This window comes from Mus pahari, chromosome 17, assembly GCF_900095145.1.
Source record: "Mus pahari chromosome 17, PAHARI_EIJ_v1.1, whole genome shotgun sequence".
Taxonomy (NCBI): domain Eukaryota; kingdom Metazoa; phylum Chordata; class Mammalia; order Rodentia; family Muridae; genus Mus; species Mus pahari.
Genome location: NC_034606.1, coordinates 5,973,154 through 5,994,061, shown reverse-complemented (window position 1 = coordinate 5,994,061; position 20,908 = coordinate 5,973,154). Strand labels below are relative to the sequence as shown.

Sequence of the window (20,908 nt, the reverse complement as noted above, 5' to 3'; positions counted from 1 at the left end):
AAAAAAAAAAAAAAAAAAAAAAAAAAAAGACCCACAGGACAGCCGCATCAGAGATAACCTATGTTTTCAGACCAATCCAAAGTGCCCTCACGAACTGTCCTTACTCATGGCTTCCAAGATACATATGAAACATTAAAACCTCAAGAATGTTATTTTTAAAGAGGAGACATTGGTTTTTAAAATGAAGCTTGGATGAGAGACTTTTTCATCCCTGCAATGTCCTGCTTTTTGTATGCTGAGCTCTTACTATCTCTACTTCTTAAAAGACATTTGCCACACACACACATAGAACTTCACAAGGTGTGCCTGGAAATTCAATGAAGCCTCAGTACTTGCTCAAGGAAATCAGTTCACTCTATGGCTAGGCATTTAAGCAACTCAAAATCCTTTTTAGTGGTGAAATATATAGTTCTTTACCTCTCTTTTGCAATATGCTAGATATATTAAGTTCACTAAAAATTTGTATCAGGAGACAATTTCAAAAACAATCAAAATAAATTTATATTCTCATGTAAACGCTACTGATTTTATTTGTTTGCTTAGTAAATACTGAATGAAATCTCACTAGAAACATACTTCCAAATACTGATTTTATTGAAGTTAAAAATCATGTGGGTAAAAGAGTTTGCTGTCAGTCTGATGAATTGAGTTTAATCCCTGGAACCTGCATTGTGGAAAGGCCTGCACTGAGTCCCACAGTGGTTCTGCCCTCCACATGAACAGCACAGCAGGTGCACAAACATGCATATGTACAATAAGTAGACAAGTTTTTCCAACAAATTTACTCTTCAAGGGCCAGCACAATCTATATAGCCCACTCCCAAATTTACTCCGTGGGCTGGAGTGATAGTTTTCTGGCAGGCATGGAGACCTAGTAAGAACCCTCTGCAGCACTGTGTAAAACCAGGCATGGTGGTACCTGCCTGAAATCCCAGCCCTTGGGAAGACGAGGCAGGATCAGGAGTTCAATGTCATCCTGGTTATACAGCAAGATTAAGGCCAGTCTACAATACAAGATATTCTTCAAACAAAAACAAAAGACTTCAACCACTTAAAAGACTTTCAAGACTAAACACTTAAAAACGGTCTTTCCAGGCATTGCCTAATTACACAAGCTCTGCCATGAGAGAAAGGAAGAGCAGACCCTGGGAAATGAACTGGAGCTAGCTCTCAAGCAGAGGAAAGAGAGGAATGGCATGTATCTAACAGTAAGTAACATGTCTAAGACTGTCCACATGACGACAGGACAAAACCCTTCAGCAATGGTATATAAGAATTCCTTTCGCCGGGCCTGGTGGCGCAGGCCTTTAATCCCAGCACTCGGGAGGCAGAGGCAGGCGGATTTCTGAGTTCGAGGCCAGCCTGGTCTACCAAGTGNGGCCAGCCTGGTCTACCAAGTGAGTTCCAGGACAGCCAGAGCTATACAGAGAAACCCTGTCTAGAAAAACCAAAAAAAAAAAAAAAAAAAAAAAAGAATTCCTTTCTACAACTGTGGAAGCAGCTGAGCTTTCTAGCTAGACCTGCATTTAGAACCTTAGGAGAATTCATCCCGAGCGCAGCTGTTGGGCTCCTGAGCTGTCCCTTATGTACCTCAAGCCATTCTGCTTCTCTGACTCCTGTCCAATCTGTTACACACTGTATTAGTATGACCCTGCCACCTTTAGAAGACTGGGTGCCAAATAAATGATGGGGTCTCTTGATTCTTCACACTTCTACAAGTGGAGACTCTTGTAGGAAACTATAAACTGTGCAAAGAATTGTGGGGCCATGTAAGAGCCACCTAAGAACCAACATTGGAAGTTTCACAGGAGAAATGAGCAGCGATAACTGAAACCATCAGAACATTCTCATTAGTGTACATCTGACTCATCACATCTGTGAGGACAGTGATGACAACCGTCTGCTGGTAATGAAGAAAGACACAGAGTCAAATGAGAATGGAGACAGATACAACTATCCAAGTTAGAACATGGAACACTGGCTAAGCAGACTGCCTAGGACTGAAAAGGGAGTCATCGGCTCTCAGCCTGGGCGACAGAGACAAGTGACAGCACAGAGGGCCTTCAGGGAGGTGTCCATTCTCTAGGAGGGCAGAGGCTGGGTCGACACTTGCCAAACTCCTTAAATTCTATACCCTGCTTGTTCTCCTAGTCCTGACCCAGTCTCACCAAAAGGAGAGTGAGTCAGGAAAGGAGCAAAAAGACAAAAACCCATTTTCCCAGATGGTCCAAAACCTTGGATACAGGAGTGAGGCTGGTTTATCATTAGGACCAAGGATCCGGTTCTCACTGTTGCACTATAATGGTCTGATATCTTCATCCTGTAGTAACTGCACCACCAAAGGGATCGGGAGGTGAACGATTCTAGAAAAATTATTCCAATCTCTGGCAAGTTAGTAGGCGCAACACCTGCATTTCCAGTGCCGACACCAGCACCCTTACCACCTGTACCTCCCCACAGAGGCTCTGTCCTCTTCCTTTCCATATGCACTTTCTCCTTCTCTTTCCCACCACCTACAGTGATGCTCCAGTTTCTTTCACCTAATTACAATTTTGTCAAGTAAGCCTAGGCCACTTAACCAAGAAAGGGTACACACACGTGCGCACGCGCACACTTGTACGTATATAAGTATATATATTCAGTTGTATTGGTTTTTTTTTTATATTTTGATATGCATTATAAGTAGTCGTATATCTTTGAGTGATATTATCAATCTTTTACAAGTTTTTGTTTGTTTTACTGTAGTGTTAGAGGGTTGCCCAGGTTAGCCTATGTGCTGGTTAGTTTATGTCAACTAGACACAAGCTAGAGTCATCTGGGAAGAGGGACCCTCAACTGAGAAAATGCCTCCATCGGACTAAGCTACAGGCAGGTCTGTGTGGACATTTTCTTGAGTAATGACTGATGCCTGAGGGCCCATCCCATTGTGGGTGGTGCCATCAGGACAGGTAGTCCTGAGTGATTAAATAAAAAACTTGGTTGAGCAAGCCACTGGGAAGTAAGCCAGTACGCAGCATTCCTCCACGGCCTCTGCTTTTGTTCCTACCTCCAGGTTCCTGCCTTGAGTTCCTGTCCTGACTCCTCTTCATAATAGACCAACTAGGATATCAAACCAAATAAACCCTTTCCTCCCCAACTTGCTTTTGGTCATGGTATTTCATCACAGCAAAAGAGCAAGCCAAAACAGCCTACACTCTTCCTGCTTCTATCCCCTGAGTACCAAGAGTGAACGCTACTAAGCTTAGCAATCAGAATTTTGATGGGAACAGTTGTTCCCGATTCCTTTGGTGTACACATACGTTTAGGAACATGTCTAAGCATCACTAAAGAACAGGGAGAAAGTGTATGCAGTGCTTTGTAAGCCTCAGCACACGAATCAGACTTTAAGGAGGAGTAAATGGTCTAAGGGAAGAACTCATTGGTAGAGCATTCTCATGAGGGCTCACATCCAATCACAAAGTCAGTCAGGAAAGCAAAACATAAAGTACAAAATTTCCCTGAAGTCTCTTAGAATGCCATCGTTTTCTATAAATTACCTCAATACAAAATCTGTTATGGTATAACACATGGATGCATACATGCTATACTGAGTTATAATAAGCAGTAGAGTTAAACTGTAGAAAACAATGTAAATCTTAGACAGGAACGATAGCAAATACGCTCACAGACTGAGATATGCAAATGGGATGGCTCAGCACTAAATCTCCCAGCTCTCCATTCAGAGTACACAGTGGAGTCACTACAACAATGGCATCTTGTCCCCACTTTATTTATGTCTGTCGAGACTACTTCTCAGCCTTCCATCTCCCTCAACAGCACAGCCACATCTGCTTTTCAATGCTTTGGGGACTGCCCATGACCCTAACCATGGTCCAGGTTATGTGAAAGCTTAAACAAAAAACTCAAACAAATAAAAAAATAATTGTCATGCAGTTTTCAGAACATACTCTGAGCTTTGCAAGAGAGTAGATGTTACTAAGTAGTTTAGCCCCCACACAAGTGCTGATATAATTGGAATTTTGTCTTGCTGTACCCAAGCTTGGTCACCAGGAGACTTTTCAGAGGCACAAGTCTACTGTTGGTCTGGCCATTAATAAAATGACTCAAAACTTATAATTTGCTTAATCAGCATGATTGTCAATAACTATATCATATGAATCAGTACCTATTACTGACTAAACTAGAAAGGAGGAAAAAATGAGTTTACCAATTTAAGCTGCTTTTTTCTTCTAATCGTTTGCTGATTAAATGAGTTAGATTCGAATGTATAAAAAACAATATTTGGGAATATTATTTATTGCTTTAAAAACTACTTTCAGAAAAAAATTATCTAAGCTCTTTACCATCAAACTAAATTTTTATTAATTTTATTCATTATATAGAAATAATCTCCTAGACAATAAAACAAACCACCTGATTTGCCCTAACTTGATACAGCAGAAGTCTACACTCCATGTCACAATACATGGGTATAAGCCCTACCATTTACACAGAACCAACCACCTTCTAAGAAAAGACACATGATCATCAAGACTAAGTATCACCCAAAATTAAGTGGCTGGCCGGCGGGCACGTGGCTGGCTGGTGGGCACATACCTGCTTCGGCTCTTGTCCACAGGAAAGATTCTAATAGACTTATCAAAGCTGGCAGACACAAATTCCTTCCCAGTCGGAGAGTAGTCCACATCAAGTACTGCAGACACGTGATCCATGTGTACCATAACAGGAGTGTCCAGTGCACGCATATCAAAAGTATACAAGCTGTGAAACATTGTTAAATATTAGACTTCAATTTCTAGAAAGCCATATGTAGTACTAAAAGATTATTAGTAAAAATAAGAACATTAACTAAAAAATGAACCTCTTAATAAGCACTCTGATTCTGAATACAGGTAAGGTAGGTAAGGTACAGAGAATTCTTATTACTTTGTAAGATTTGGACCTGAATACAACCCTCAGAACCCACATAGTAAGAGAGAACCAACAACACACAAGCATTATGGTTGTGCATGTGCACACACATGCAAGCATGCATGCACACATACAAACACCCCTCCACTAAACAAACAAATGTGGAAGAGGCCAGAGAGGTGGTTTGCTCTGCGAGGACAGAAGTTGGCTGCCTGCATTCTAGAGGAGAACCCTCAGGCAATCCTGATTATGTTGGAAATTTCCAAACTAGGGAAAAACAATTCTCTTGTTGTGGTTGGTCTTGAGCGCTGTGTATTCAGATGCTGAGTTCTATACCCCAAGACCAGGTTGCAGTTTGGACATGGACATTGTATTGACCAATGTGCTATAAAGAATGCTCCCAGTAATCTCTGATGGGATCATGAAAGGCTGGAGCCTGTGACTGGGCAGTAGAGGAAGGAGGGACTTGAGGTGGAGTAGGGGGTCTCAGGTAGGGACCATAAGGAGAAGAAGAGAGGAGAGGTAGAGAAGGTGGTTGCCATGAGGTAAGATGAACCATGATCATGTGGCCCTGAGGACACACATGGAACAGTAACCAAACGAGACTCAAAATTCAAGTAACACAGAACTTCTGGCTGGGATGTAGGTTAGAATAGCTCAGAAGCCGCTCAGCACAGCATCAGCAGCTTGTAAATAAAATACCAGGTTTCTTTGACTTTTATTTGGGAGCTAAACAGGACAGAGTGAGGCAGAAACTCCCCTTAAGATTACAATACTCTTCTTTTCTTTTAGCAAATTGTTTTTTTCCTAAACTGTTTTGTCATTCTGTGGAGGAAAAAAAATAATACAAATCTGTTCAAATTCCAAACAAATAAATTCATGCGGACAGAAATGCCTAACGTTCTGAGTTATGGGAATTTTTCAGGCAATTCTGTATTCTAAACCTTTCTTACAGATAATAAATCCATAGCACTGAGCTCATTTAAATGATTTGCCTACTTTCTATCAGAATAATCAGCTGATGCAGATCTGAATTTTAGTTTTAATTCAAAATTATAATATTAAAAGAAAAATGAAGATACAAAACAGACAGCACAGAGGGCTCCATGTCGTCTGGAGAAGCCTTCATGTGGCCCTTCAGCCCTGTACCCAGTTTTTTCCTCTTCCCTCTTGCCCCAGCTTTCACAGTGTGTGATTACAGACATATGCCATCACAGCCAACAAGAATATTTAAAAAATAAGGACAATAGGGAAAACTAGCAACTATTTCTTTTAAGAGGTATGTTTTAGGGACTGTATATAAATCTTTCCAAGGGGAAGAAAAGAAAAATTCCAAAGCGGCTCTGAAAAGAGATTATCTCAGGAAACAACTAGCTCACAGTGTACTTTAGAAATCTTAGTGGCGAGGTCTTGTCTTCTATTGCCTTTAATGGTAACAAGACCGTTTTATTTCAAAGCATCCATTACGGTAAGCAAAGGCTTCAATGCGGTTGGGCATTGCTAACTAAGGAATCACCTCTGCTTCATCTCAGTCTGGGAAATCCTGAGAGAGAGCTTCAGTTCCTGGACGAAAGCACCCTGTAGTCCGCGTGTGAGCTGTCACTACCAGTTACACTTTCGTACCTACACACTGGACACGTATTCTTTACTTATGAGTATGTGTGTGCTTCCTTATCTCTATATGCACTACACATGTGCAAGCACCGTCAGAAGCCAGAAGAGGGCCTCATCACATCCCTGAAACAGAAGTTACAGGTGGTTGATTGTGAGGCTGAGACCAGAACTCCTCTGTAAGAGGATCAAATCCTCTAAACTGCTGAGCCATCTCTTCAGGCCCTGGTGGTCAAATTTTAAATAGAGAAAAGCTAAAGGTCAAACGTACTAACAAGCTTGTACCTTCTCAAAAGGTATATTAAGAATGTACTTAAAACAATAAAACACATTAAAAACATAAAAGACTGATACATAATTTTCACTAGATTAACCTCTCTGGTTGTTAAATTTTATCTGATTACAATAGTAAAAAGATAAAATGAGACAGCAATGTTCAATGTCAACAAGAGTAAAGCACTACTTAAGGAATCATAAACCTCAGAGTTCAAAACAAGTCTGCTAAGCCTACTTTACAGGCACAGAAAGTATCTGCAAATATCAAGCTAAAATCTGAACGACCACTTTCTGTTTCACTGACAGCAAACAGTTTGACTACATGATCATCACTTGAGGAGTCACAAATACTTGTGAAGAAGATATTGTCTCTAAGAAAACATGAATGGGCCAAGCACTACTTGCTCATACTTGTTTGTTTGTTCTCAAACAGTCTTTCTGTAGAACCCCAGCTGGCTGTGAACATATCACATAATCCTGGGTAGCCTCAAACTCAATCCTCCTGCCTCAACCTCAAGAGCACAAGGAAAACAGATATGCACCTCCATACCTGCTGGTCTTGTCACTATTTAAATGGCCCACATACGAGAGCATTCAGTTTCCTCTGTTTGGTCAAGTGAGCCATGACTTATCTACTCTAACCATGCAACCTAAGCATTACAGGATAGAAGGAGCCATAACCAGCAGCTAAGTGAGCACGCCATGTCAGAAACTATGCAAAGGGTCCTCACAGATGTCAGCTTACTATTCTCTGTCTAAGTTATGCTAAAATCTGAGAAAATACTTTCTAAAAATCTCTTCTCCAATTTGGGAAATTATTTTTAGCAAAATAAATGACTGCATATGAAAGCTTATTTACCAAGTGAAATACATTATATTAACAAGGCAATGTGAAGGAGCCATTTTTGTTAGGAATAAGTTTCTAAAAGGAGACCTTACTTATAGTCTTCATTTGCTGCAGTAAAATTAAAAGCTTCCATAGGGTTCCAACAGATTGTATTTGTTCTCATTTCCAGGATAACCTAAGAAAGGAAGGTAACATTATCCCATTACTACAAAACTAATATATACAAAATGAATAAATTTTCTACTATTTTTCTGATTTTAGCTAATACTTTCATATGCACAGTACACAATGCAGAACAGTGGATAAAGAAGTCAGTGACTGTTTTCTGAGAACAGACACTGTAGTATAAACAAAACAATATTTAACACCTAGCCCCTAAACCTCAACTGGCTAACAGTTTAGTTAGAAACTGAAGCATATATTAAAATAAAACTAAAGCTATAAATAATAAAGCAACAAATGACAACATAAATAGGTACAAAATCAATGGTGAGGGGCTGGCGAGATGGCTCAGCAGGTAAGAGCACTGACTGCTCTTCCGAAGGTCCTGAGTTCAAATCCCAGCAACCACATGGTGGCTCACAACCATCCATAACAAGATCTGACGCCCTCTTCTTATATGTCTGAAGACAGCAACAGTGTACTTATGTATAATAAAAAATAAATCTTTGGGCAAGTAGGGACAGAGTGAGTGGGGCTAACTGAAGCGAGCAGAGGTCCAAAATACAATTCCCAACAACCACATAAAGGCTCACAACCAGCTGTACAGCTACAGTGTACTCATATACATAAAAATAAATAAATAAATAAATCTTAAAAAAAAAAAAAAATCAATGGTGAGCTTAGAGTTAAAGTTCAGAAGAAAGGTTTCACAAGGTAGGATCTGAAAAGACCTGTGATGACTGGTAACTTGCAACAGTACTAGTACTGGGGAGAAGGAAAGAAAAACCCACATCATTTACTGTGCAAAGCTCACTCTCTCTCTCAGGCACTTGCCCACTGACTACTCCTTTCATGATTTCAAAACTTTCTTGGTAAGGAGGAGAATTACTACAAATGTAATGCCTACCAGATTATAATGATAGTGATGATAATAATAATAATAAAGCTGGATGTGGTGGCACAGGACTTTAATCCCAGCACTGGGAGCAGAGGTAGGCAGATCTCTGAGTGTGAGGCCAGCCTGGTCTACACAGTGAGTTCCAGGACAGTCAGAACTGCATAATGAGATCCTGTCTTGAAAATAAATAACAACATCAAAACCCAAGAAAAGGTAGCAGTGGCTATTACTATGTACATGTGACAAACCCCAATTAAGCACTGTCTCACTGTTTAAAACAAACAAATGAATGCAATGCAAATTGGGCTGAGATTATGAGTGCACTGAATGCCAGGCTAGGTCACCTTCTCTACTTTACAGCAAATGTAATTCCCTAAAACCACAGTGCACGTAGATGTGTGTATTTACCAAAGACTCTTATATAGTAAACTAGAACTTGTCAGCATTCTGCTAAATGCTAAAATGCATCCTACCTCACTTCTATAAATGTACTGCAAGGTACTGGTTAATACTACCATTTTACAAAAAGAAATGGACAGTGAAGTTCATATACCACACAAATAAGTAACTAAATTTATACATTTTAAAAATTAATTTATTTTATTTATATGAGTATACTGCAGCTGTCTTCAGACACACCAGAAGAGGACATCAGATCCCATTACTGTGGTTGCTGGGAATTGAACTCGACCTCTGAAAAAGTAATCAGTGCTCTTAACCACTGAGCCATCACTCTAACCCAAACTTTTACTTTTAATTAATAGTGAACACACTAATTTCATTCTTCCTACTTTTAATATTTCTGAATTTATCAACACATTACAAAATGTTTTGTTTTTTCTTATTCTTTTGACAGAGTCTTATGAAGCCCAGGCTGGCCTGGAACTCAGTGTGTTTCAAGAATGACCTTGAATTCCTGATTATCCTGCCTTCACCTAGCAAATGTTAGGACTATAGACCTGAACCACTACATCTAGCTTAAAAACATTTCTTTTATATGTAAACTGTGACAATGGATTCATGGTGCATAAATGATATCTAACCCTTCTTTTGCTCTAGCAATACTACAAATGTTTGATATCAACTTTATACTCTGCTTAAAATGGTAGACCATTCTATATGCAAACAACAGTTCTCTCTCTTGAAAGTCAGCATAAGGAAGTATTAGCTTTGATATCTAAGTCTTGAAATGACCACAGAGAATGAAATGAAAAGCCTCTCATCAACAAGATAGTGCTTGTCTAAGCTAAGACTCAAACTAGTATCAGCATATAATTAAATTAGATCATTATGTGAATGAGTTCTAAAACTGTTTTGCATAAAACGGATATACCATGTGATAATCAAGCCCCCTCCCCCAAATAACTTTTACTCTAAAAGTTTCAATTTAGTGTATTAATTAGATGCCTAAAATGTACCAGCATTATGGAAGTCACAAAGAAACAGAGTCTAAAATCAATGGAGAGTTGAATGTTATTACCATCATTCTAGGGTTAGAGAACAGATCTATGAAGAAAAACAGAACTATGAAATATTGATTCAATTTTTTTCAGTCACTTGATATACAGAATGCCTTTATTGTATAAAACAAAGAAAAGACTGAAACCCACCTTTTTCAAAGGAGTAGCTTGCCGCATATCATACAGTACTATATTCCTATCAGAAGCACAACTTCCCAAGAGAAATGTCTAAAAATAATTGAAACAATTACCAATTAAAAGCCAAGGTTGGAAGCAAATGATATCCATTCGAAGCACAAATTATTTAATTATCTTTAATATCTATGTTAAACCCTCAAGCTGGTACACTTTAGGAGGACATATTACATCACCCATAATCTCAGCTAAGTATATTCATGGTTCAATCTCCAGTAATAACAGTGTGTTCTATTTATAACAGAACACAATTTACTTACCTGTTCTTCAATTTAAGACTGAGTAACTGCTTTTGACTATTATAAATAATACTTCAGTAAAAATTTAACTCTTCATTTAAACTCTTCTTTTGAATTGTTTCCTTAACATAAAATTTCAGGAGTAGCACTAGTGAATCAAAAGTGTAAACAATTTTTTGGCTTTTGACATTTAAGGCTGGTAATTTTTTGAAAGTAAAACAATACGACTGTAATGTGAGAATATAGCTTTTATTACAACTGGATGAAATCAGGTAGTTGTTTAAATGCTCTATATGACAATATTTCCTAAACACTAAACTTCCTTACAGGCGTGTCTACCATATGGGTTCCAGGAATCAACTCAGGCTTCAGGCTGATGGCATGTAGGCAAGAGTGCTTACCTACTGGGTTATCTATCCATCCCCTAAGCCCCTCATTTTATAATTATAAAACCCTTTTAGGATTCATTTAGTTTATGTGAACAACTGTTTTGTCAGCATGTATGATTGTGTACTACACGTATGCCTGTGTGCTGCTGGACTCAGAAAAGGGTGCTGGATCCCTTGGAACAGAAATTACAGACGGCTGTGAGTCAGCATGTGGGGGCTGGGCACCAAATCCAAGTCTTCTACAAGAACACCCAGTACTCCTAACCACTGAGTCATCTCTTCAGTCCCCCTACCTACCCCCTTATTTTCTGAGATAGCCTCTCACTGACTCTGCAGCTCACCATTTTGGCTAGAAGGCTGACTGGTGAGTCCCTGGGATCCCTGTCGTCACCCCTAATGTAGGTTACAGGCATACCGCCATGCTCAGCGTTTACATAGGTGCCGGGATCCAAAATCAGTCCATATGCTTGTACAGCAGGCACTTTTACCCACTAACTGTTTCTCCAACTCGGGATCCCACTCTGTAATACTATTTTTCCTTATTCACGGATCCAGGTACCATAATCCTTGGCTTCTGCGTAATGTAACTTCCTACTGCAATCAAAGCAGCAAGAGTTATTTACTAAATAGCTGTAGGGCCAGCTAACTCCTGTGTGCCACAGTTTAAATAAAATATCATAAACTAATGAACTAATGTTTATAAACTGGGCTCCCTTCTTATCAAAATCCTGTCTCAAAAAAGAAAAAAAAAAGCTTTGAAGACCACCTTTAGTTGGCCCTTAATCTCTTAACCCTTACTGGCTTTTCATAATGTTACCTTTGACAAGACCAGGGTCAATTTCTAAAACAAAAACTTCGATCTGAACATAGCAAAAAAGTTCCACATAGACTGAATGTAAACTTTTACACTACAAAATATGGCAATCCTCAGTACTAACTTCTGGCTTTACCAGAATTTTAGGCCTTAATATTTTAACAGAAAATTAATTATTGATGGATAGAGGAAATAACTATACTCTATTTGTTCACAGCAATCTGCCCTGCCCTTTCCATTAGCTTTAATGCAGGGTAAGAGACATGTGCTTTTATCACTAAGTCAATTCATAAGATTTAAAAAAAAAAGCCAGTAGACAAATAAAGCTATTAAATGGCAAGTCTGAAAAATATGGTCGAAAGGCCATAACCAGTAATTATGATGTTAAAATTAGTCATCAGCTCTTCTAACATGTACATCAAAATAGGAAAGTATTTATCTGTCCCTTCGAAAAGTAGAAATCACTACCTGTCTGGTTTACTGGTGTTTTGGTAATGACAAATTGCCATCTTGTACTTAAGTAACCCTTGTTTAAAATGTTCATATATATCATCATGATTTATGCTCACAATAAACCTATAAAGTACAATCAGAGATATAATCACTCTTATTTTAAAATAAATAAATACAGAGAATTATGACTTGGATGAGGTGTGTGGTAAGGCAGGCTTTAACATTATTTGTATCTATAGCCTGTTCTTATCTCCTGTCTGTGGCTGGCCATGCTCTATAAAGCTGGCTTACCTCTCAAGGCCAGACCTCACTTCCACAGACAAAGTGACCACAGGGAAATAAGCAGGAGGCTGCATCCAGGGACACATAGCTCAGTCAGAATTCCTAGACTAGGGATCAACAAACTTTTTCCATAACAAGCCAGAAAGTATTTTAGGTTTAATGGGCCATGTGATTCCCAGAGCAATTATTCAATTTTTCCACTGTGGTATAAAAGCAGCTGCAGACAGTACAGGAAGAAGGTTTGCTTGAGTTCTAGAAAGGCTTTATAACATGCAGGGGAATATACTGGCAGTCCCTACTCTAGACCTGCATAAAACCTCATGTAGAAACCTGAACACAGGCACATGCTAGGGCGGGGCCTGCTTCAAGCCCAAGTTCACACTGCCCCAAGCACATCATGCCCCAATCGCATCACATGAACAGTCAGTATACTCTGCTACCCTGGCTGAGCTCGTCCTCCCTCTCTTACTATGTTGGGTCTCTGAGTATGAAATTTGCATTTCAGGATTTTCTCTTACAGAAATTAACATGGTAACTTCCTATTAACACTGAGGCAAAAGAAAAAGCATCTTGACTGAGTCTTCTGGACAATGAGGGTCATTTATTGTTAAGTATTCAGAAAAAGATCAGAGAAAGATCTGGAGCCCAAGGACACATTAGCCTCCTGTTCAGCCCCTCTTCTTAAGTTCACATGCAAATATAGCATGCAATAGCAGACTTCCAAGTCTGCACTTAGACAAGGAAGAAACTAGGAAGAAACTCAGATTGTAAAGCAAAAGAAGAAAACCTAATAACTCTAATTATCATGCAGCCCACAAATGGTCATGCATATTATTACAAACATGGGTACCCGTATGACTTCCAAACACGGACCAGCATGTCCAATGCTCACTCTCATGACCTCCAAGAGGCTTAAGAAAAAGGAGGATCTCCCTCACAGCACAGGGCACAGACTGATGGAAGAGGGGCATAGGAAGCGAATGTGAAAAGAAAAGCGAATGTGAGCCTTAGGCAAAGAGATCCCACGCTCCAGACCAGTCTGTGCAATCCAAGGTCTGTCTCAAAAACAAACCAAAAGAGAGACAAGAACTCATTTGGAGTCTACTCTGAAGAGCAGCTGAAATTTCACAAAACACAGATATAGCCTGGAATCCTTACTAAATGCTAGAAAGTCAATGTAGACAATGTTTCCTAAACAGAGATAAAATTTCATGTCAAACAATAAGCAGAACATATTATTAAAAACATTACCTCAACAGGGTTAAATTTAACACTACTTATGCTGTCGAATCCCCAGTTCATTGAGCACACAGGGCTGGTTCTTTGTTCATCCCAAATGTCTACTTGCTGTCCACAAGTGGCAAAGACTGAGTCTTTCCAGTGATGATCAATGCCAGTATACACTGTCTGTAAAAGCAAAGAGGGTGGCACAGAGGTTCATTACTACTTTAAATCAGCATGTTGAAAACGATTTTTTTAAAAAAGAAATTCTTGCTACAAATAAGCTTCTTTCCTCTTCTCCTACCACATTTTGCCACAAATTGTGCAACTGAGTTGCCTACATTGGAAAGTCAAGAGTGTTGGCAACTGATGGTGGTGTCTCCCCTGAGGGTAAGTCTAAAGAAATTCTTTGAAGCCCTTCCTTAAAGGGCAAGAGTATCATAAAATGCTAAGGCATGTTACAAAAATGAAACCAAGTTTGCTGTGACATCCCTGATCTGTTACCACCCGGACATTCTTCCGTCTTGTACACATATCCTACTTCCTTCTCCCTTTAAGAATATTGAGTATTCTGAAACATCACCTACATATACACTAGTATAATAATGAAATAAATGGTGGCTTTCAAATGCACATATCTAAACATTAAACCTAATTTCAGAATTTTGTCTGCTTGATTTAAGAATATGAGCATTCATTATGTAAAACATGTAAGCCAAATATTCTAAATCACTCCTAGGCGGTAAATGAACCCCATCTGACTTGGAGAACAATTTGTTAGAAGTGTAAGACTATAGAAAAAGCACACATCACTCCATGTTTCTTTGAGAAATTCTGAGTATAAGAACTATGATGATATAAATAAGAGAGAAACTAAGCCATTATTTTCCATTATTTTCCAAACGTTTATCTTACAGTTTCTTCTGTGGCCTTCCTTTAAGAACTATTTATTGCATTCCCTATATGACTTGTAAGGCCTAATACAGCCATTATTTATTAGCTACAGAGAAATCAGACTCTATTACAAAGAACACCAAAGAGTTGTTCATATTCTTTAGCTTCAAAGAACCTTATTTATATAAAATGTTACTTTTAAACCTTGTTTTAGCAGGCCAATTATTCAAATAAACCCTCTCAGCTGGAATTTAAAAAAAAAAAAAAAAAAGAATTTTAATAAGCCAAGCATCATTCAATGTGTTTTGTACCTTTCCTAACACTGTGTACAATGGCTCCTCCTCCTCTCCATAGCCTGGTCCATCCATTTTCCACTGCTTCACAGTTTTGTCATCTCCAACCTAGGCACAGTTATTTTATGATGATTCTAATGACCAATAATTATAAACACAAATATCAAATTGCCAAGTATCTAATTTAAAATAGTAACGTATATCATTCTTTCATTTTCACATATATTGATGCATTTTCTACTTTAGCATAACAAAAATTTGTAATAAATACATAAAGCACAAAAAACCCACAGCAAAACAAACAAACAAAACTCCCCAGTATGAATAAAGCAAAAGGATAAGAACAGATCAAAGTTAGGCCACATAAGAATAGTATTTCAAATCAGAACAAAAAACATATTATTAAAATATGAGTATTGGAATATAAGATTAATCATTTGGAACGGTCTGACCCTGGTTTGGTGGCACACACCAGCATTCTCTTTGGGAAGGAGACTTAAGGCCAAACTTTTCAGGTCCATTAACTGAAGATAATTTCATATAATAGTTTTAATTCTTTGTGTATGAAGCAGTTTCATGGCCTTCCGCTTCTGGCATCATGCTGATGGCTCAAAGGCCTGTTCTAGATTTCAGATTTATTAGTGATGCTTAAACCACACCATATTCCAGGCTTTAGTTTAAAATGTACATTTCTATTAATGCATCACACACATTTACTTCTTCTGCCTATCTCAAAGTGTATATTCTCAGAACATCTTCTTAGCCTCTTCCCCTGTAGCTTCCAATATAGGAGTAAAGAGTTTGACCTTCTACAGTCTATATAAAGTGAGATGCTGTAGTGTTCTTTTTGCTGCTGGCTTATATCATACAGCATAACATCCATCTACACTGCTGCAAAAGACAGGGTTTCCCCCTTTTGCTAACGGTTGAATACATCAATACACCAAAAATTTCTGTATCTATTCATTTGTTGATGGATACTTAAGAAGGCTTTATTCATTTTGAATGCTTTAAAATATAACCACATAACCCCAAAAATTTTTCAGTAGAGTTGAGAATGAAGTTTAATGATAGAGTCTTGTCTACTATGCTGTCTGTTTGACCCCAGCTCCATAAAAAGGGCAAAAACATATTGTAAATATTCTGGCTGAGATATTATTGTAACAATTCAAATATCCAGAGAATGCCAACTGGAGGAACAGAAGCCTTAGCTGCCAGCAGCTCTAGCTTGCCACCCAATGCCTTTTACCATATGTGGCATATTCACTGTGTCATGCAGTTCTAACTGCTCTGGGGCCACTGTGCTTTCCTTGTTAAGGGGAGACATTCTGCAGTGTCTCATTCGTGACATCATTTATTTTTATATTTTCCTCATACTGATGTCATACTATAATCTCAATCATTAATTCCATAGCGATGATGCCAGGGTAAGTTCTGAGTTTTCTTCTATGTCCCAGAACTTCACCTATAAAGGACAGTCAGCTTCACACAAATAAGCTGTAGTGAGTCCAGTTCCTCACACCAGACCCTTCCTCTCCTCTAACCATGCTGGTAACTGCTGCCTTCTCCTTTCCATGGCAGGAAAGACTGTCTTCCAGGGTACCTCTCAGTCATCTGACAGGCTCATCAAGCCTCCAAAACATTATCCAACCCGACCACTTTTTTTATAGGTTTTATTTAACAGGTAGCCTCCCCCCCCCCCGCATAATTGTCTATGCAAACAATGAGCATCTTCTACAAGCTGAGCATTTATTGCTTTCAGAGCAATCATCTCAAATCACAGCAGGGACAGCAAGGAATCTGTTGTTCATCTGTCATAAAACCATCAGTGAACTTGAACTAGTATAGATACATCAATGTTCATAGCAGCATTACTAATAGCTAAAGGGTAGAAATAAACTAAAAGTTCATTGATAAATGAATGGGTTAAGAAATGTGGTATAGCCGGGCATGGTGGTGCATGCCTTTAATCCCAGCACTCAGGAGGCAGAGGCAGGTGGATTTCTGAGTTCGAGGCCAGNCTGGTCTACAAAGTGAGTTCCAGGACAGCCAGAATTATACAGAGAAACCCTGTCTCGAAAAACCACAAAAAAAAAAAAAAAAAAGAAAAGAAAAAAGAAAAAAAAAGAAATGTGGTATAAATACATCAATGTTAATATTATGCAACTTTAAAAATAACTTTTCTAACATATACTACCTCACAGATAACCTTGACTTCATCATGCTAATTGAGTAAGGCCTAAGCAACTACACATACAAAAATCATATGATTCTACTTTTGTGGAGCACCTAGGATAACCAAATTCTGAGAAACAAAAGTAGAAGAGCTGCTAGTGTATTTGCTACAAGGAGAGTACAGGAGCTACTGCTAATGAATACACAAGGTACACTCTGAAAGTGCATAAGGACGATGGTGATGGTAGCACAATGATATAAGCATACCAAATGTCACTAAATTGTACACTCAAAATCGGTTAAAATGGCAAATACACTAGGTATTTATTCTTCCCTGTGCACATACTTTCCAGTAAGTCCTTGCTGACAAAGTACAAATTATTCATCTTAGCACTAAACATTTTCCACAGAAAGTCAATCATTGCGTTAATTCCCATTAATCATACCTCTCGATGCTTAGGATATTAGTTCAATGGCGTTAAGTACTTACTTATAAAAAAGCAAAAAATATTAAGTATGAGTAAGGCTGGATTACTTAAAAGAAAACTAGGATTTTCCCAGGTTGAATGAACTGTCTATAGTGAGCTCCAAAGGTCCTTAGAACAAATAAATGAACTTGAAAATAATTTATGCAATTAGGTCTTTCCTGTGAAGTTGAAGAAGGGCCTTAATGAGTTAATAGTACACTTACAGTAAAAAAAGAAGTGCCACAAAAGCGAGTGCACATTCCTCGTACAAAACCTTCATGTGCTTGTATCGTTCGGATACATTTTCGTTTAGTCAGATTCCAAATTTTAACCTATGATAAAACAGAAAATTCAGAGAACTCTAAATGTAAAATATTTTAGAAATTCCACATTGAAAAGGCTATGAGTTACTCTATAACAAGCACTGAAACCAAAATCCTTTGGATTATAATAATGTACTGCATATGGACAGATGTATCAAAAACAGAAAATTTAACCTGTCAAATATTCTGCTGATTCTACAGTGTTTCAAAGTCTTTCCCAGATTAGGAAATTAAGTGTTTGATCATCAATAACAACTGTGAAAAATTCAATACCTTTATTACAAACATGATAAATTTATATACTGTCAAATTGAACCTTACACCACTGAACTGACACCATTTTAAGATTAGATAGAAAACTAAATCAGTTTAAGAATTAAACTGAAGTCAAACTGAGAGTAGTCAAAAGGAAAGAGATGTGTAATAGTGTGTGCTAGTTTAAATTTAAAACAACAAGGTTTCAAGTGGCACTTGCCTCTCCATCACATGCCCCAGAAAGAACAGTAGCCAGGCTCTGTGGATGCTTTGCCAGGCAATTGACTCCATCACGGTGACCATCCAGGGAAGCAAGGAATGGTTTTGCAAACACTCGTTCCAACTTGGTAGCATTTAAAGCTCTTACATATTCTCGTGGGACTTCAAAAGGATGTAAAGTAGGATCATAGTTTCTTGGAACTGAAATAAGAACAATCTCTCTGAATAAAATAATTCACACTTACTATTTCCTGTGGAAAGCCCCAGCTAATCACGTAATCTGTTACTCAATAAGCCTTTAATTAGGAATATTATTTTTTGCCAAGCACTATGAAAGATACAAAAGTACACTAGTCACTTACGAACCTTATCAGAATTATGGGAAAATCATGACATATATAGTCCTGTACAAGTAGATTGTACATACATGCACACACATAGTTTTCCTTCTACATGTCCTACCAAATTCAAATGTGACCTTTCACACGGGTCGGGGCTCAACACAGCTTTCAGTTGCACTCCTATGCCTAGCACAGGATCTGGAGCACAGTCAAGTACTATGATGAACTTCTGTTTAACTAAACGCCATGCTGCTTGTGCTAGATGCTTATGGTGCTAAGCACTGTACTGACAGACACACAACATTGTGATATTAACTATATAACTTTACATAACAACACTTTACATTTGCTCCCTTACTTGAAAAGCATTGACAGAGAATTCACTGACTTCCACACATGATTCCAGATACTTTAACTCACATTATCTCCAAAGTACCTCACAGGTTACATTTATTCCTATCTTCCACTCTATAGTTGTGAAACTGAGGTACAGAGGGGACAAGTAACCTGCCTGAGTCATGTTCTTTAACTAGTCTGCCAAACAAGTTCTTACTCTAATCCCATGTCTAACCAAATTCGATGTGTCACAGTACATACACTTTCCCTTGTCACTATCTTTGCTTTCTGACTCCATATCTAACATGCAATAAAGCTCAAACCTTGGCCATTCCTGAATTCCATGCTCCAGTCTACAATCCCAAAGCCCAAGCCCTCATCCTCACTGAAATCAATAGTAACTCTCCCCTTTCCTCCAGGGTATCTGCTAACTTATTGTTAGCCCTTAGTACCTTACGCCTGGACTATTGTTTCACCCTACTTGATTTGGCAGCAGTTTAAACTGTTATCAGATTAATCAAGCACATGCCATTCTTATAAGCAAAATCTTTTAAAGACTCCCTGCAGTAGTCCTCAAACCTTTAGATTGTATGTCTCATTATAACATGGTTTTTTTTTGTTTGTTTGTTTTGTTTTGGTTTGGTTCTTCCAGACAGGGTTTCTGTGTAGCCCTGGCTGTCCTGGAACTCACTCTGTAGACCAGGCTGGCCTTGAACTCAGAAATCCGCCTGCCTCTGCCTCCCAAGTGCTGGAATTAAAGGTGTGCGCCACCCCTGCCCAGCTCTGTAATATGGTTTTTAAGCTGATGTATTTAGTACAAGCATATATTAAAGATGCTTGGTTTTCATTAAAATTTTGTTTCCAATTAAGCCCCCCAAGAGAAAAATTCAACATCTCCAAATGTGTGTTTTAACATCTGGTTTTAGTGGAGAGTCACTGATTCCCGCATAGCACTATGCTGACGGGAGGCTGCCCTACATCAACTGAGCTCTGGTTTTAGTGGAGAAAGATTCACTGATTCCTGCACAGCACTATGTTGACGGGAGGCTGGCCTACAGCATCTGAGCTCTGGTTTTAGTGGAGAAAGACTCACTGATTCCCGCACAGCGCTATGCTGACGGGAGGCTGGCCTATAGCATCTGAGCTCTTGCTGGCATGTTTTTCTGTGGTGTCCAGGTGACTGCAGTCATGGTGACCCTCTCACTGGTTTAGTTCATACAGTGCTGAACAAAGTGAGAACTGACTACACCTCACAAAAATAAGCAGATTCAAGGATAGGAAAGCTATTCACACTGATACTGACAGCTCTTGAGCTGGCAATATTTATTTACTTTTTGGTCATTTCCATCAGGTTTGCAAAAGCTATTTTTAAAGTGTGTTTAGAAATGTTTGATCTACTGTGATGTCAACAGCTGTTTCTGCAACTGATACTTTAATAATTAAAAGAAGGTAGGTCATGCTGTTTCCAAATATTTTCTTGTAGATAAAATACATCATTATAAACAATATGTTCAGTAAAAGAGTTTTTAACTAGAAAACACATTTCCAAGCATGGATTTTCAAAAGAATCTCTGAACAGCACAGTATTTTTTAAAGTAATTTCCTCACTTATCATTAAAATGGACTTGGAAAAGCTGCACTGGTGCTACAAATCTTTAATCCCAGTGCTCTTGAGGCAGAGGCTGGTGTATCTCTAGAAGCTTAAGGCCAGTCTGGTCCACACAGAAAATTCCAGTCTAGACAGGGGACTGAAGCTCTGAGGACCAGCACAAAGAATCGAAACAGGCAACCTAGGGAGGTAGGAGGTACTTTTCTCTAGCTCAGGGGGTACTGGTTAGTTCATATTG

The 20,908-nt window shown here is 38.6% G+C and overlaps 1 protein-coding gene across 1 annotated transcript in view; it reads right to left on the bottom strand.

Moving 5' to 3' along the window:
- Positions 1-20,908, bottom strand: part of Dcaf13 (DDB1 and CUL4 associated factor 13) — a 36,271-nt gene that overhangs the window by 12,055 nt on the left and 3,308 nt on the right. Inside the window, exons 2-8 of the mRNA XM_021216777.1 lie at positions 18,386-18,585; positions 17,812-17,919; positions 14,964-15,053; positions 13,789-13,944; positions 10,316-10,393; positions 7,738-7,820; positions 4,597-4,761 (exon numbers count right to left, since the gene is read on the bottom strand). Coding sequence (XP_021072436.1) covers positions 4,597-4,761; positions 7,738-7,820; positions 10,316-10,393; positions 13,789-13,944; positions 14,964-15,053; positions 17,812-17,919; positions 18,386-18,585 — 880 coding nt within the window. The remainder of the gene's footprint in view (positions 1-4,596; positions 4,762-7,737; positions 7,821-10,315; positions 10,394-13,788; positions 13,945-14,963; positions 15,054-17,811; positions 17,920-18,385; positions 18,586-20,908) is intronic.